The sequence below is a fragment of the Ursus arctos genome, unplaced genomic scaffold (assembly GCF_023065955.2).
Source record: "Ursus arctos isolate Adak ecotype North America unplaced genomic scaffold, UrsArc2.0 scaffold_34, whole genome shotgun sequence".
Taxonomy (NCBI): domain Eukaryota; kingdom Metazoa; phylum Chordata; class Mammalia; order Carnivora; family Ursidae; genus Ursus; species Ursus arctos.
In genome coordinates, this window is record NW_026623030.1 from 24,440,514 (window position 1) to 24,457,840 (window position 17,327).

General features: G+C 42.1%; 1 protein-coding gene across 13 annotated transcripts in view; it reads right to left on the bottom strand.

Annotated features, from left to right (window-relative positions):
* CLIP1 (CAP-Gly domain containing linker protein 1) overlaps positions 1-17,327 on the bottom strand; it is a 117,045-nt gene that overhangs the window by 15,927 nt on the left and 83,791 nt on the right. For all 13 annotated transcript variants that reach the window (XM_057305934.1, XM_026514812.4, XM_057305932.1 and 10 more), the window contains 2 exons: positions 16,378-16,484; positions 11,430-11,550 (listed from right to left, as the gene is read on the bottom strand). In XM_057305934.1, the coding sequence (XP_057161917.1) occupies positions 11,430-11,550; positions 16,378-16,484 (228 nt within the window). The remainder of the gene's footprint in view (positions 1-11,429; positions 11,551-16,377; positions 16,485-17,327) is intronic.

Sequence of the window (17,327 nt, forward strand, 5' to 3'; positions counted from 1 at the left end):
TGCACATCCTCCCACACTATTAACATCCCACACGACAATAATACATTTGTTACAAGCACTAAGCCTACACTGACACATCATTATCACCCAAAGTTCATAGTTCACATTAGGTTCACTCTTGGTAGTGTACATTCTAGGAGCTTTAATGAATGTATAAAGACACGTTTCCACCATTACAGTATAACCAAAATAGTGTCACTACCCTAAAAATCCTTGGTACTATCCCTATTCATCAGTTCTTCCCCCCTTTACCCCTCCCACACCACTATCTTTTTCTCATCTCCATAGTTTTGCCTTTTCCAGAATGTTGTATCTTTGGAACCATAGGGTATGTAGCTTTTTCAAATTGGCTTCTTTCAGTCAGTAATATACATTTAATGTTTCTCCATGTGGCTTCATGGCATGACAGACCACTTCTTTTTGGTGCTGAATAATATACCATCATCTGGATGACCACAGTCTATTCACTCACCTACTGAGGGACATCTTGGTTGTTTCCAAGTTTTGGCAACTGTGAATAAATCTACTATAAACACCCACGCACAGGCTTTTGCGTGGATTTAAGTTTTTAGTTCATTTGGGTAAATACCAAGGAGCACAACTGCTGGATCTTATGGTAAGAGTATGTTTAGTTTTGTTAGAAACTCCTGAAGTGTCTCCCAAAGCAGCTGTACCATTTTGGATTGCCACCAGCAATGAATGAGAGCTCCTGTTCCTCCACAATTTCACCAGCATTTGTGTCGCCAAATGTTTTAGATTTTGGCCATTCTGATAGTTGTATCGTATCATCTCATTGTTGATTCACAATTCCCTAATGACATGATGTTCAGCTACTTTTCATATGCTAATTGCCATCTACATACCTTTTTTGGGGAGGTGTTTATTTAGGACTTTGGTCCATTTTGTAATGGGTTATTGATTTTCTTATTGTTGAGTTTTAAGAGTTCTTTGTCTATTTTGAGTAACAGTCCTTAATCCGATGTATCCTTCGTAAATATTTTTTCTAAGTCTGTGGCTTGTCTTCTCATCCTCTTTTCACATTGTCTTTCACAGAACAGAAGTTTTTAATTTTAATAAAGTTCAGCTTATCAATTCTTTTTTGTGGATCATGTCTTTGGCGGTCTTGTTCCTAAAAAGTCACCACTGTACCCAAGGTCATTTAGGTTTTCCCTGATCTTATTTCCTAGGAGTTTTATAGTTGTGCATTTTACATTTAGGTTTATGATCCACTGCAATGTAGTCTTCATAAAGGATGTAATATTTGTGTCTAGATACACTTTTCTGCTTATGGATGTCCACTTGTTACAGCACTAGCTCTTGAAAAAACAATCTTTGCTCCATTGTATTGCCTTTCCTCCTTTGTCAAAAATCGGTTGCCTGTATTTATGTAAGTCTATTTCTGAGCACTGCTCTATTATTTTCTCAATCCCACACTGTACTGATTACTATAGCTTTATACTAAGTCTTGAAGTCAGGCAGTGTCAATCCTTCAACTTCGTTGCTCTTCCTCAATATTCAGTTGGTTATTTCACCTCTTCGTATAAACTACAGAATCGGTTCTCAATATCCACAAAATAACTTGCTGGGATTTTGATTGAAGTTTTGTTAAATCTATAGATCGTGTTGGGAAGAGCCAACTTTTTAAAAGATTTTATTTATTCGACAGATAGGAAGGGAGAGAGAGCACACAGGGGGAGCAGCAGAGGGAGAATCAGACTCTAAACTGAGGAGGGAGATATGGGGCTGATATCAGGAGGAGCCTGATATGGGGCTCGATCCCAGGACCCTGGGGGATCATGACCTGAGCCAGAGGCAGATGCTTTAACCGCACGAACCACCCAGGAGCCCCAAGAGCCAACATCTTGACAATATTGAGTCTATCTATGTACATGGACTATCTCTAGATTTATTTAGTTCTTCTTTGATTTTGTTCATCACAGTTTTGTAGTTTTTCCTCAGACGCTGTACATATTTTGTTAAGTTTACCTAAGTATTTCATTTTGGGGGGTGTTTATATAAATGGTATTATGTTTACAACTTCAAATTCCACTTGTTCATTGTTGGTATATAAAACAGTGATTTGACTTTTGTATATTAAACCTCGTATCCTGAAAATCTGTTGTAACCACAAAATATATATATATTAATATATTTGTATTTTCAAATACACATACACATAGATATGATGGTTCTTTGCCAAGAATGCTGTTGATTCTTAGGGCGGGGGACTGTGACTGAGTGAGGCCAATACATAAGAAGTAGCTCTTTACACAGTGACGCACGTGTCAACTTAGTCTCTAATTTTTATTCCTGGTTGCTTTCTTCCACTTTCTTTCCACTCTATCACCTCATGTATTGTTAGTCAATATTCTCTCTGTATATCTATGTTTTTCTCCTTTTTCTTTCCTTTTTTCTTTTTATCTTGCAAATGTTTTAAACTCACATTCATTAAACGATCAAAATTAACATCACCAATAAATGGGATAAAGCAACATCGCATGCCTCTTGGAAGGATACATCAATTATCTTCTTGCTAAAAATGCATAACCATCATGAGTAAACATCACACAAACCCAAAATGAAGGCTTTTATACAACATCATTGGCCTGTTCTTTAAAAAAAAAAAAAAAAGTCAAGTCATAAAAAACAAAGAAAGGCAGAAGCATTCCAGATAAAGAAAATGAAATGAAAGAAAAAGAAAATGAAAGTCAGTGAATAAAATGCATGATCCTGGACTGGATCCTGAACCAGATGGGGGGTAGGGAGGGAATAAAGGACATTTACTGGGACAACTGCCTAAACAGGAATATGGCCTGTACATTAAATAACAGTGTTAAAAATTCCTGAATTTGGTAACTGCGCTACAGTTCGGTAAAAACAAGTCCTTAGAGTATATGAGTATTCTGTGTTCTCCTTTTATAACTTTTTGCAGTTTGAAATAATTCCCAAATAAAGTTAAAACATGACTCTATTCTGTATCTGTAGCTCCCTGAGCCGTTAGCTTAGTTGTCTATTTACTTGCATTTAGTTCTCACACCAGTACTAGTCCTTTTGCCGTAATTTCTCTTCAGCTAAAGCCTGAATTTTGATTCATGGCCAGATTTTATCAGCAGACAGCTTACTTTCCAGAAGGACTCACAGATGCTACAGCTTTTAAGTTCTTTCATGATGCTTTTTCAAATGTTTTTTTGAAACATCTGCCTGTCTTCTTATCTGTGTAAGAACTGCTAGGATAGGACACTCCTGTCTTATTTTCTGTCCCTTAGAACGTTGGGAACAGTGTGGCACAGTTTTCTGCCATTGAATGTGGCCACAGTGGGTTGGTTTTATTTATTTATTTATTTTTTACCTTTTTATAAGGAATATGCCTTTTCTCCCTGGGCAGAATTATCTCTATATTTCTGAATTTCATTAATAACCAGCGTATGTTTTGGTGTCAATTGCTTTGGGCCAATATCCTCCTCCACCAGCACCAGCCCTGGGTTCCCGGAGCTTCCAAACGATCTACCAAGTCCATCCTGGATGAAGACTCGGTTCCCCACTTGAGGGAAATGTCCTTATTTTATCCCCTAACATTTTCTTCTGTTGCATATACTGAATTCCTGACTTCAGAGATGCCAACTATACTCGTTGGGATTATCTCAGTCCTCCACAGCTACTATCTTCCTCTAATTCTCCAGTGTCTTTGTTTCCCTCTTTATTATGACTAGCAAAGGCCTTTCCTTCAGATGTTTAGAAATATTCATTAATGTTCAATCGCTGTTTCTGATTTATTGAGCAGTCCTGACACGGTGCTGTTTCGGTCTTCACTCAGTACCTTAACTCTTCACTTCTTCCGTTCCACTTGTGTCATTTTTATCATCTCTTTGAACCCTTGTTTTATTTAAGTCACCGAAGTTTTTATATAACGCAAAGCAATATTCCACTTTGGGTATGCTTCCTTATGGCCTGATTTCCTCATTTCTTTGGATTCCTATGATCCTTTCTTTTTTTTTCTTCTGTTGGTACATTCAAGGGTTCCTCTTACTATGCACAGCTCTACCTAGACCTTCTGTTTGTTCACATGTGATATAAATTCATTTTCCCTGATACCCATCCTACTTTATCTGCGACCTCTAATCTTCATCTCCAGGGTGTGACGGGAAAATTGGGCAACGTCGCCTGTACATTTCTGTAGCCGGAGGGCCACAGGCAAGGCTGGAGAGAGTGCTTTAAGGGAATGTACACAATCTGTTGGCGGTCTCTTTCGTGGATTTTTCCTTTAGTGCCCCCCTCTGAACAACAGTAATCCTATTCCTGTGGGAACAAGTCTCCAGGCTTCAGCCTCAGGCAGATACTACAAAATTGTCTTTTTCAACATCTAGTCTCACCTCCTCTGCTGCCTTCCCTTCCTAGAGATGGGAAAGCAGCCTCATTTATGGCTGGAGGTGGTTACATGACACTAGTACAGAGATAGGAATTTTCCTCTCCAAATTAAAAGACAAAACCATGTTAAGAGAAGGCCTTTCTGCCTCTCCCCACTTTGTCCCTCCCCCACTCCCTCCTGGAAAGTTTTGCAATGCCTGGAGGTACAAGAGCCCTGGTGACCAAGTGGATGACATGTACATGCTAAGGGTAGCAGCAGAATAGACAGGAAGGGCAGGGCTCCCTGCGGACATTCTTGAGTAGAGGACTCACCTGGACTGCCCACCTGTGGAGTTATCATCATTTGCTAGGAAACCCCCCCCCCCCCAATCCTTTTACTTAAGCCAATCTTTGTTGACTAGCTATGGAAAATGACAACCAGCAGTCCTTCCTGCCGCTGGTAGAATCCTGAGATGGTCAGAGAGGGATTCTAGCCTCAAAGATTCTTCTGTGACTTTTCCTCCAGGCTGACTATTCAACCTAATTTTCCCTAAACTGGGTTTGGCACGAAGATGAGGAGAAGCAAAGCAAAAATTCTCAGGATTTTGGGGCACCTGTATGGCTCGGTTGGTTGAGCATTCAACTCTTGATTTTGGCTTAGGTCATGATCTCAAGGTTGTGGGATCAAGCCCGCATCAGGCTCTGCGCTGGGCATGGGGCCTGCTTGGGATTCTCTCTCTCCCTCTCTTTCTGCCCCTCCACTCCTCGTCTCTCTCTCCTTTTTTCCCTCTCACTCCCTCCCTCTCTCAAAAAAAAAAAAAAAATCTGAGGATTTTGCTACACAGTTTTCTGTTCTCTTACCACTGGGAATGGTGTCAACAGAGTCAAGCGACAATTATGTTCCTTTTCTTGGTTGTCAATTTTAATGTTTACAGCATGAAGCCGATTGGCTTTGCTGGGTTTTCCTGGAGACATTTTTTTTTTAAATAATCAGAAGAGTGTGTTCACTTCATTAGGTATTGAGAGAGAAAGAGTCTATGATCGGTTTCACTAAGCCCTACTTACCCAGAAGTCTCCAAGCCCAGATTAAAATTACAATGGCTAATGTACACACTGTTTTCCAAAATAAACTATGACAAGCTAAACACAGTGTTGCCTTGGGGCACCTGGAGGGCTCAGTTGGTAGAACATGCGACTCTTGATCTTGGGGCCATGAGTTAGATCCCCATGCTGGGTAGTGGAGTTTACTTAAAAATAGTGTTCCCTTTCTAAACATTCACATCTGCGAATCCAGGCTTATTTAATCCAGGCTTAATAATTGCAGGCAATTATTCATAAATCAATCTAGATGGTAACCCCAATTTTTTGTAGCCTGCATTTGCTGTAGCCTCTGTCAGAAAGAAGTCTTGATAAAGTACAGTTAGTGAGATCTAATCCCTGTCCAGTTTCTACAAACAAACTGTAACCTAATTTTGCAAATAATGGCAAGAGGGATGGGGGGGAGAAATAAACACTGTTCCCATAGTGACAGCTCAGGGTATCTGCAATCCTTACAAGGGGGAATACATGGGAGGTTTGGAAATGATGTATCAGACATTTCAAAGGTAACTACTTCAGGTAACTATTTCTATAGAAGAACTCACATTATTATGATTATTTTTAGTATTCTCCATGACATGAAGTAATGCTCTGTATCATTTCCATTAATCTTGAAATTACATGACCCTGCCTCATTTTGCACTGTATGCTTCCACTATCCACGGAAGGCACGTGCCCCGCGCATGTGGTGATCAGGCTTCTGGCAACCACAGCTCTCTATGACAAAGCTATGACACTGCAAGTAACTGAAAGCACATAAAAAATTAGAACGAGTAGTCAAGGTTTCTGCATTCTGAGGGCCTGGCTAAAAACGAGGTATGCATTTAATCACTCACTCATTCATTCGAACCTACATACCATGCACTGAATCCCACCATCTCACAGCCTGTGTGGGGAGAAGCATCAGAAACAGCCACAACACAGCGTTGTGCGTGTGACAGAAAACTGGAGACTGCTACCTGAACACCGAGTGGGAAGCAGCGAGCCCTGAGGCTGGAGGAGACGTTCCCCACGTGGGGCCGGGGGGGGGGCAAAGAGCTGTCCAAGTGGACATTTGAACGGCAGCTGACCAGGTGTGGCAGGAGAAACAGGAGCCAACAGCGTGGAAGGTGTCAAAAGAGGAAAGTCAAGAATGTAGGCGGTGGCGCCAAATGCTCACAGAGGACAGAAAGGAAGCCACGCACTTGCGCAATCACTAGGTAAGTGATGAGTCAAGCAACAGTCATTTCACTAGCGCGCTGGCCGTGGCGAGACGCAGACTGACTGCAAGGCATTGGGACGAAAATGGGGGGTGAAATTAAAGGCAGAAAATATTACTCCTTTTAAAAGTTTGGAAGTAAAGAAAAGAAGATCGGGCTCTAAGTGTGAATAGTAGGGCAAGATTTAGAACCACTTTTAAGGGGCCCCTGGTGGCACAGTTGAGCGACCGACTCTTGGTTTTAACTCAGGTCGTGATCTCAGGGTTGTGAGACGGAGCCCCATGTGGGGCTCTGCGCTTGGCGGGGAGTCTGCCTGAGATTCTCTCTCTCCCTCTTCCTCTGCCCCTCCTCCCGCCACACCCACGTGCCCTCTTAAATCAATCTAAAAAAAAAAAAAAAAAGGACCGCTTTTAAGAGAATGAGAAGGATTTCCCAACCCACAGAGGATCCAAAGTGGCAACTGGACTTTGCGGCCACCAGCAGGGGACGCAGACAGACTGCAGGAGGGACAGTGACAGTCTGAATGGAGAAAGGAGACCTCAAACACCCAAAGCAGATGCATGAACAAAATGTGGCACCTGCATCCACAGACACCATTCAGCCCCGACACCTGCTACAGCACGATGACCCTGAAAAGAGGACGCGGAGTGAAAGAAGCCAGCCACAGTGATCACGTGCTTTATGAGTCCACTGATACAAAACATCCAGAATGGGCAAATCCATAGAGATAAAAAATAGATCAGTGGTTGCCAGGGTCAGGAGGAGGGAGTGATGGGAAGTGACTGCTTCAATGGGGAGGGGGTCTCCTTTTGGGGTGATGAAAATGTTCTGGAACTAGACAGAGGTGATGACCGCACCGCATGGTGAACGTACCAAATGCCACTGAATTATACACTGTAAAATGGCTAAAACAGTAAAGTTTGTTACACGTATTTATACACACACACACACACACACACACACACACACACACACACCCTGAAGCAGCATGAAACCAGTCAGGCCATCAGGCAAGAAAGTGAAGGTGAAAGCCAACAGTCAGCAGCAATTATATAATTAATTATGACAACCTTCATAATCGTCAGTTACCAAGAAGAGGTGAGTTATGTTAACCATGAGCCTGAACAATATGAAACTGCAAAACAAGCAATTTCATACGGTTCAATCTAATATGTTCCTTTTTTTTTTTTTTTAAGATTTTATTTATTTATTCGACAGAGATAGAGACAGCCAGTGAGAGAGGGAACACAAGCAGGGGGAATGAGCAGGCTCATAGTGGAGGAGCCTGATGTGGGGCTCGATCCCAGAACGCTGGGATCACGCCCTGAGCCGAAGGCAGACGCTTAACCGCTGTGCCACCCAGGTGCCCCTAATATGTTCCTTTTTCAAAGACAGGGCACTCTGTGACAGTCCATAAGGATTTCTGCCACTGTTGATGCCAGATACATCAAGCCTCTCACAATCCCAATGATCCTGATTTTTGCCCCCTCCCAAATAAGTACCCCACTTGGGAAAGGCAACTTCCACAATTTCCTCTGGAAAGGAGAATGTCTGATAGGGAGAGCAGATAAAAAAGAATGCACACACACGGGTTCTGTTTCTGGCTTTGCCAGCTCTGTTCCAGGGGACTAGGAACAAACAGAGGAGTCCTTCCAACTCCAAGATACAATACTTCTTCACAGGGTTGCACGATGCCCACTAGTCGATCACGTCAAATGAGAAGTCCTATCAAAAAGTGCAAACTAACATCACTCCCCAACTTTGACCAGCCAGTCCTGCTCATTATCAGCCCTCCTAACCTCAGAATATCCTCCATCTTTTTAAATTGATAAAGAGAGAGTAGATTCTACAAAATCACTGTCTCAGGGAAGCACGGATTCTTTTGTTTTGATAAATGACCTCACATTCAACTGACAAACAGGAAATCGAACAGCCCTCATCACAAAGGAAGTAATCCCAGTGAGATGCTGAAGACGCGGGACAGATTCTGGGATGTCTTGGGCTTTCTAAGCAAAAAAAAAAAAAAAGAGGCAAAAAAGGAAAAAACAATAAATTGAGAGTGCATTTCTACAGCATTGCTTGACCCCCCCCACCACATTCCTAGCTCACAAGTTTTTCTTTCTTTCTTTTTTACCCATAACAATAATTATGAAGTAAGTAGAAGTCAGTTTTAGTCTCCGCATAGGACAGGAGCAGGCAACAGGCCCCCGAGTTAGTCTGACGTGAGTGCAGGTCTCGGCTTCACTGCCTAGGTGTGTGTTCTTAGCAAACTGGTCCACTTCCGAGCCTCAGCTTGTCTACAAAATAACTTTCCTATCTCAGAGGTACGTTATGATGACTGTGAAACAGACAAAGCCATCAGCTCAATAAATGTTCAGTGAATTACGATGCTGCTAAATAAAGGAACCCGGATAGAACTCAGGTCCTGGGTCAATATTTAACCCATGGCTGTCGGCCTCCTGTCCACTGTCTTAAGTTTAGAATGCAATGTTCCTGTAGTAATACAATTAGAACTCTTTCTTTTTTCTGAAAGCAGGGTTCTGCCAAAACATCGTGGCTCTATAGTATATTTCTAAACATAGTTGATCAATAACTTGGCTTGACTACAGTAAGTAATAAAGTGAAATCTGTAATTTTACGGAAGTAAGCAGCACTCTAGATTCCTGGAGATTATACAGTAAGAGTAACAGAGCCAGTGAATTAATCAGTCTTCTGTAGACTAAGGCTGCTCCTAAATTATTTTAGATGGGTGATCCTCTCCATTTTTTTGAAATAAAAAACACAGACACTGTATATATAGGTGTGTGTGTATGTATATAAATATATTTACATTTGTATTTATTTATTTCAAGGACAGAATCACCCATAATCCTCCTTGGTAATCAATATCATTGTTAACAACCTCTACCATTGAAGCCTATTAGTTCATGCCCATTTATTTCTCTTCTGAGTAAAACACAGAACTACGAAGGGCCTAACAACCTGTCCTTTAAAGTGAAGTCACTTTTCTTAGTTGGTCCTTGCATACGCTGTTCCGTAACACCCTTCAAAGTCACAGACTTTCAAATTTTTAGTGACAAAACCTTTTCAAAAGGAAGGCGATTCAAATGCCAACACGAAAAAGGGAAGAGCACGGGAGGGAGGGAGGCCTGCAAAGCTCTGCCCAAGGAAGCATGATGCCTCCTTCCACTGCTTTCCGGTTCTGAGTGACAGAAGCAAGAAATGTAATCAGTAGTCCAGTCAAGGTCACAACATGAGAGGAAGGGATGACCTCTCTGAGTTCCTCCCATGCACGGAATCTGTTCTATCAGAGATGTTCCAGGAGGTCGAGCGAGATGCCCCTCCCAGAGATCCTTCTCCTGCAAGAACTTACAGACACGCCAAGAGAGCTACCCAATGTTTTAGATGCTCTAGTTTGTGCCAGGAAAAAAAGGACCTCATCTGGCCAAAGGGCTTCTATTTTTCATGAACTCCAGTTTCTCACACAACGGACCAAAGGAGAGGGCAGTGGCCCTATTTAAGTCAACTTTTCCTGAACCCAAATCGGAAGACGGCAAACATTTCTTGACACTATTACCTGAATGAGGGTGAGCAAAATACTATCTTCATGTTCCTGTTTCCTCTTTTACAAGTAGAAATAAGGACAGAGCCATCTTCCAGAATTATTGTAAAGATCAAGTGAGATGATAGCTATCATTTATTTGTGCTTGTCACATAGCAAGAGCCAGTAAATGTGAGCTAGTATCACCAAAAGCATCATTGCCATCCTGGAGTCTGGAGAGATGTGGCATTTTTTTCATGAAGAATATTGTGGAAAGCTATAATAAAGACTTTAAAGTCTGAAATCAACTCTTCAAAAAGTGCTTTCACCACAAACTGCACCATGTCAATGGGTACTCAATATAATTACCCCAAATTACTCCATCTTAAGTGAGAATTAATCTTTGCAAAGTATGCTGGGGGAAAAAATTCTCTTGAAGTATAAAGCAGGAATTAATGACCACACAGTAAAATTCTCTTATAAATCTCACTTTAAGATTCTTCTGAGGCCATATGTGACTAACAATCTAGCACTTGGATTCAACTACTCAAGAATAAAAAGCAGGATATGGCATTCTTTAAAATCAGTTTTGTTTCAATGCTTAATAAACTTATCAGAAATCTTTGTGATTTAAATACGGAAGCCAGTGGGTTGTGGCGAGCTTCTAGCCCATTCCGGGGATAACACATACCACATATCAATGCACGTAAGTGCACACACACACACACACGGTTCTATTAGGAAATGCTTTAAAAAAAATTTTTTTTAAAGAAAAGCAGAGTTCTATTTAAAAACAGCTGCCAACCCCCACACCAAATCCTTATCTTGGGAATTTGCCTCCTTCAAACCAATTCTGATGAAAGAAAAAAAAGAGCCTTAAGAGCAAAGTAATCTTGAAATCCAGGCAATAGTAGGGAGAGGATATTGTTCCTTTCCATTTAAATGCATTGCTATGAGCTTGTCTAATGAAGGTCTTATTTTTTACTTGCTCACAAGTTTCCCATGTTGCTACTGGGTTTTTTTTGGTTTTTGGTTTTTGTTTTTTTTTTAAAGAATCTGTCAACTCCTACCCTAAGTCCTATAGCAGCACACTTGAAGGCAAGGAGACACATCACACAGGCAACTTGAAATCCCATTTGGAACGAACCAGCCACATCGAGGGGCCTCCAAGTGCCCTGCCAACAGCAGCAGGCGGGAGCATGGCAGAGCTAGGCATGCCCCCTCCCGCCGCCCCCGGGCCCACTAACCTTCTGATGACCCGTGACTTCGTCCCTGCTTCTCCCCAGCTCCTCAGCAAGTTTCACGTTCTCTTCTTGCAATGCCGAAAGCTGCTGGGACTTCTGAGCTGCTGCCTGCTTGAGGGTTTCTCTGCAAGGACAGTGAGTGCAGGGTTACCATAGAAACAAGACAGGCAAGGAAACTGTGGGAGACGACCGGCTTCACAGCACTGAGGAAAATATATCTGGGTCACGTGCCTGATAGGATCTATAATAACAGGAGGCAGCGGTATCTACGTGCAGGAGAGGCTAAATGGCTTTAACCTCTCAGGAGAAGGACTGCCGCCCACAATTATTACATTTTTTTTAAACCTAAAAAACACTATCCACCCTCTCTCCACCCACACTCGCCCACTTCCATCTAAACACTCCCCGTACAAAAAGCAATGTTACTATAAAATAAATGATAAGCGAAATGGTCAGTTCTCTTGTCTTCAGGACTATTTCCATTAGAAAATTATGCTAAAACCCACTATGTTGATAAAGTGATTTACTTTGCTGCCAAGGTACACTGTTCTGACTGCACAGATCTGTAATCTCTTTTTTTTCTGGCAGAAATAAAAATCTAATGGTCCCATTTGCCAGTATCGGTCAGAGTCAAGTGCTGGTGTGAATCTGAGTATATTTTTAGGACATCTCTCCAGGTGAAATGCCCAAAGGAAATGTGGTTTTCCAATTACATAACAGGTATTTCATTCGGACTGTATTCTTTCCACAATGTTAATCTGTAATTAAAAGAAGCGAATAAAAATATAGCCTGCTAACCTGTATCACAAATATCAGCATATAAAATGTGAACAGGGTAGGTATATTTGTTAAACATCTTCCCGATATTAAAATTATCCAAAATATACATCTCAAATAATTATCCTTTACACATGGATATTGAAAATATTTTGTTTAATCACTGGATTTTAGTTTTCTGTCATAGAAGGTTTTGATGCCACTATGAATTTAAAGTCTGTACTGGCTACACTCCATTTAGGGAACTGTCATACGTGGCTGAGTCCTGAATCAAGTCCTCTGGGTATGAATCCATCTGCTGATGCAGGAACACATCTATTTTTAACTTCAATTGTCTAATGGGTGGCAATGCCTGGCATCTTCTGTCTTTTTTGAGTTTTAATTCTCCATCCAACTATAATATGCCTACTGGGATAAGATTTAGGGGCATAAATCCACACAAAAATTCTCCTAGCACGTTAAATTAGGTGTTTTACAGAGATGTCTACTTAGCAAGTGAGGAAAAACAGAGGCGATTTTGGCCTCAGGTCATTCAAAAGCTAGGAGGATTGGTTTTAATTATGGATCAATACACACACACACACACATACACACAGTAACAAAAGTTCACCTTCTAACCAAAGTTCATCAATTCTTGACAAATCTGAAGATTTTACTTAGGATGAAACCATCCTAAGTCAAACCTTTTATTCCTAGGTGTCACTGCCTTCCTCAGGAGCTATTTGGACTCAGCAACTGGATGGCCTGTCAGTGGTAAGTCTGTGATCCTGCTCTCTGTCTCTTAAAGATTTTCATCTTTTAATAGCTTTATTATTATTATTATTATTATTATTATTATTATTATTATTATTATTTAGGCTCCACACCCAGCATGGAGCCCAACTCAGGACCCTGAAATCTAGACCTAAGCTGAGATCAAAAGTTGGATACCTAACCAACTGAGCCCCCCAGGTGCCCCTTAATGGCTTTTTAAATCCTTGGTTTCTATTAAGAGCCCATGGTAAAGAAAATTAAAATAAGGAGTCAAAGAAATTTCAAAATGTTCTAAAGTACTGATCTATGAAAGCATTATTTGTTCAATGTAAAATCTATAAAATGCTTTCATGAACATTTTCTCAATCAATCCTCAAAGCCCAATGAGGCTAATATTATCTATATTTTAAAGAAGAGAAAGCTGAAGCCCAGGGAAGCAAGAGATTTTCCCCAAATCATAAAGCCAGTAAGTTGTAGAAGCAAGAGAACTGGAGTTAAAACTGGCGATGGACCTCAGCTGTGATTCAAATATAGAAACACCTTTCCATTTTTCTTTAGAGTGTAGCGGGTACATGCATTTCATACAGGAAGGAGGCTCTCATAGCCCAATTTCCGGAAATACTCCAGGGGATAATTCTGAAAATACCTACAAGTATTTCTAACAATTTTTAAAGCTACTTTTCTTTCTACATGACAGAAGACTATTCCAGTTTTAAAACTGAGAGGCAAATACATATTTTTCACATGGACTTGCAAACATTCTACTTACAAGTCTATTATAAATCAATTGCCACACTAAATCTATTCTAGATTTATTACTGCGCCAGTGAGCAATTAAAGACAATTAAACTGCTTATATCATTCTTCCTAAGATTCAAAATTATACATCAGAGAGAAAACATCTTCTCTCTCCACCTGAAAATAGGATCTGGCTAACCCAAACCAAACCAAGAGTTTTCCTAAAACCAGCCTAATAAAGAGCATACAAGGAAGACTCAGCTACAAGTGCTGAGTTGCCAGCACCAAGGGCAATATTCCATAGGAGGTAGTTCCAATTAGAACTCCAATGTCTACACTGGGCTCATTTTCCTCCAGGAATCGAAGTCCTATCAGGTGAGGGGAGACACCAGGAAAGTTCTAAAGGACATAAAGCGCCCCAGATATATACATGCTGAACCACAGAGAAATAACCAGCTGCTCATTCTCTAGCTTTGAGTACTGAGGAACTAAGGAGTGGTAAAATGACTCCCCCCCCCTTTTTTTTTGAGAAGCACTGTTACCATTACATAGTACGTTTATTTTAGATGGTCCTTGAAATGTGGCCAAGTCTACGGCAGAGAACAATGAGTCACTGGGCGCAGGGGCTCTTCCAACCTACTCCCTCTACCAGCTTCTGAAGCCTGTCACTGGTGTCTCCCACTGCTCCCCTCTCCTGCTAAGGAACCCTGGCCACAGCGTGCCAGGTCACCAGCAGAAGATGCGATTTCCTCCGGCCTGGTGGGCCAGAGAAAAGCTGGAGAGGCAGAAGCAGCATAGGCTGTCTGCCCTGTGGTCCTGGTTCCTCCTCACCCAAACTACTCCCCTCGGCGGTCAGAGATCTGGGGACAATGGCTCCAGGGAGGAGGACAGGCCAGGGTTAGAGAGGCAGCACCAGGGGCCACAGTCCTTTGCTCATGATCCTTTGTGCCCACAGCCAGGAGGCTAGGCTTTTATTATTCAGTGGAATCGTTTAAAGAAGAGCAGAAAATTTATCTCTTAACAGAGGTAAAACCACCCCATATTAACTGGGGGTGGGTGACACGACACAGAGATTTAGTGAGGACGTTGAACACTCAAATGCTAGACCGATGCAATGGCCGTTGTGAGACTCCTAAGTCTCAGTCGAAGGACAGTGGGGTTTTACCGAAGTCCCAAGCGCTCTCTCGGCTAGGTCCACACTGGCTCTGCCCCTCCATTACCTAGTACGGCCCAGAGAGCTCAGAGGTGGGATTATGGCAGTGGGAGGCTGACTAGACAATCTTCTGCTGCTCAGATCCTCCCTCTCCAGCTGCCTGTGTGACACAAATGAACCGAAGTCAACAGGGCTCCAAACACTCCAGGTCAGCCTAACTACTTGTGTGTCACGGGGGAAAGCCCCGCACCGGACCCGCGGCCACCCTCTCAGAGCTGATGCCGGCTTTGTTTCCTGTCACAGCGACCTTTATCTGTCTGGGTGAGATGGCCTCGGAAGGCCAAGAAACGCAAGCTCTTCGAGATGGCCGTGAGCACAAGCGTGAATGGAACCGGTGGGAAGTGTCTAAACATCGTCTGGAGAAGTATCACTAGAACGAAGACTGAGGTCTGGAAGTGCCGAATCACTACGCTGTGCACCGAAACTAACGTTACACTGTATGTGAGCCTACTGGAATTTCAATAAAGAACAAAAAAAACAAAGACTGAGGGAGGGATCAATCGTGCACCCCGACTCAGGAGATTCTTTCTCGGGGGATTTTACGAAATCTCAGAAGAACTCGACATGTCCTAGGTTTAGTTGAGCTTGATCAACAAATCACCTTGAGGACGGAGACTTGGAGCTGATGCTTCCGTCTGACACTCTCACGTCTGTTTGGTCAGAACTGGAAGTTAGTAATATAAGGCCTGGAAGGGCAGCGGCCGTACAGATCCGTCTTCGTAGCCTGCCCCGCATGGAGGACACACGTAAACGTTCACCACACTAACGGGCTTTAAATTTTTAGGTTTACACAGTTGGCGTGGTGTAGCTCTCAGAACAGAAGAGCAAAATGAAATCAACACCAAAACTACCATTTCGAATGCCAGATAAACACCAATAATTATGATGATCGGACTTGAAAGGCAAGGATTCGGAGGCGGGGCTGGCAAAGGAAACATGGTCGACCTGTCTGCCTGAAATCGAGGTAGCAGACTGACGGATAAACCTTGATTAGAAAGGTTCTCCCAGAATTTTCTCATCTGATTTCCATGCCAGAAGGTTTGATTACTCTTAAAATCAAGACTACCGATACTCTTGAAAGTGACATGTTTTTTTTTCTCCCTACAGAAAGGGTTTTGAGAGCTTTATTAATTAAGGGTCTGACGTTTCAGACCCTTTAAAGCACACCGCTTTTAAAAAAAAACTCTGATCCTCTTGTATTTTCCTCATAAATTCGTATTCGAATCCCAAACGCCCTAACGTACCAGCAGACGTTCACTTTGATTCTTTAACCCAGCTACCGCGACATAGCTGCCTTCCAGCTAAATGGTTACAGGGGTTACTTCTCAGGTGCGCTACAACATTTGGGGGGGGGCAGAAAGGGGGCAATTATTTTTTAAGTTCTTGTCAAGTTATTTTCTAAATAATTAGTCTTGTTTTCACTTTCGTGATATTAAGTCCCCCGGTTTCTCTCAAAGGAGATGAACTTACATTTCTTTCCTGAACTCTTCCATTTTTTGGTTCTCTACCGTCAGAAGTTCTTTTGATTTGTTCAGCTCTTCCACATTTTTCAAGTTGTTTTCTTTAAGTGTATCCAACTTAAAGACCAAGAAAAAAAGACTTGATGAAATTATTTCATTTTCCAATGACATGACTGGATAAACAAATTATTCATGCAAATGTGCACTAAAAAGATAGATGACATTAGTCACTTGCAAAAAAAAAAAAGTCACTGGGTGACGAGATGACAAATGACCAGGTCTATTATAAACTGCAAGCCTCCCCCTTATGTTTAGTCAGACATTCCCTGTATACCTGGCCAAAATGTCAAACTAAATTGCTACATGAATTACAACAAAAGTTTGCTTTCATTTTGCGTACAATTCGCAATATTTACCATGGAACTTGCTATTCAAGTATGACCCCTCTTAAAAAAAAAAAAGAAGAAAGAAAGGAATTGCAAAGGCATGAATGACATCAGCAAGGATTATGCTTTGTAATAAAAACAAAAACCCCTTTCCTTCCCCACAGATTAGTAATTTCGGATGTATTTGTCAACCTTAGTACCAAACGTAAGGAGGCCTGACTACAAAAATTTTCTGAATCAAATCTGTAGGTGGGAGTACATCTGATTATCCATCTTAACTTTGATCTGAAAAGGAAAAAGCCAGGCGAGTGAGGCTGGAAAGCACTCACATTCGTTCAGCCCCGTCACCTCTCACGGGGGATGCAGCCAGTTCAGGGCCTGGCCCTGGTGGGAACGCCAGACATGTTACTGGAATGAGTGGGGATGTGACCAACCAGGCAGGTGACTGGAGTTCTAGGTGCGGAGTCCCGACCAAGGATGGGGAGCTCGCTTGGTGCCGTCCACTGCCCAGGGTATGCCCCTGGCACCACGGCGGCTTCCTGGGACTTGGGAAGTCATCTCCTACAGTCAGAGA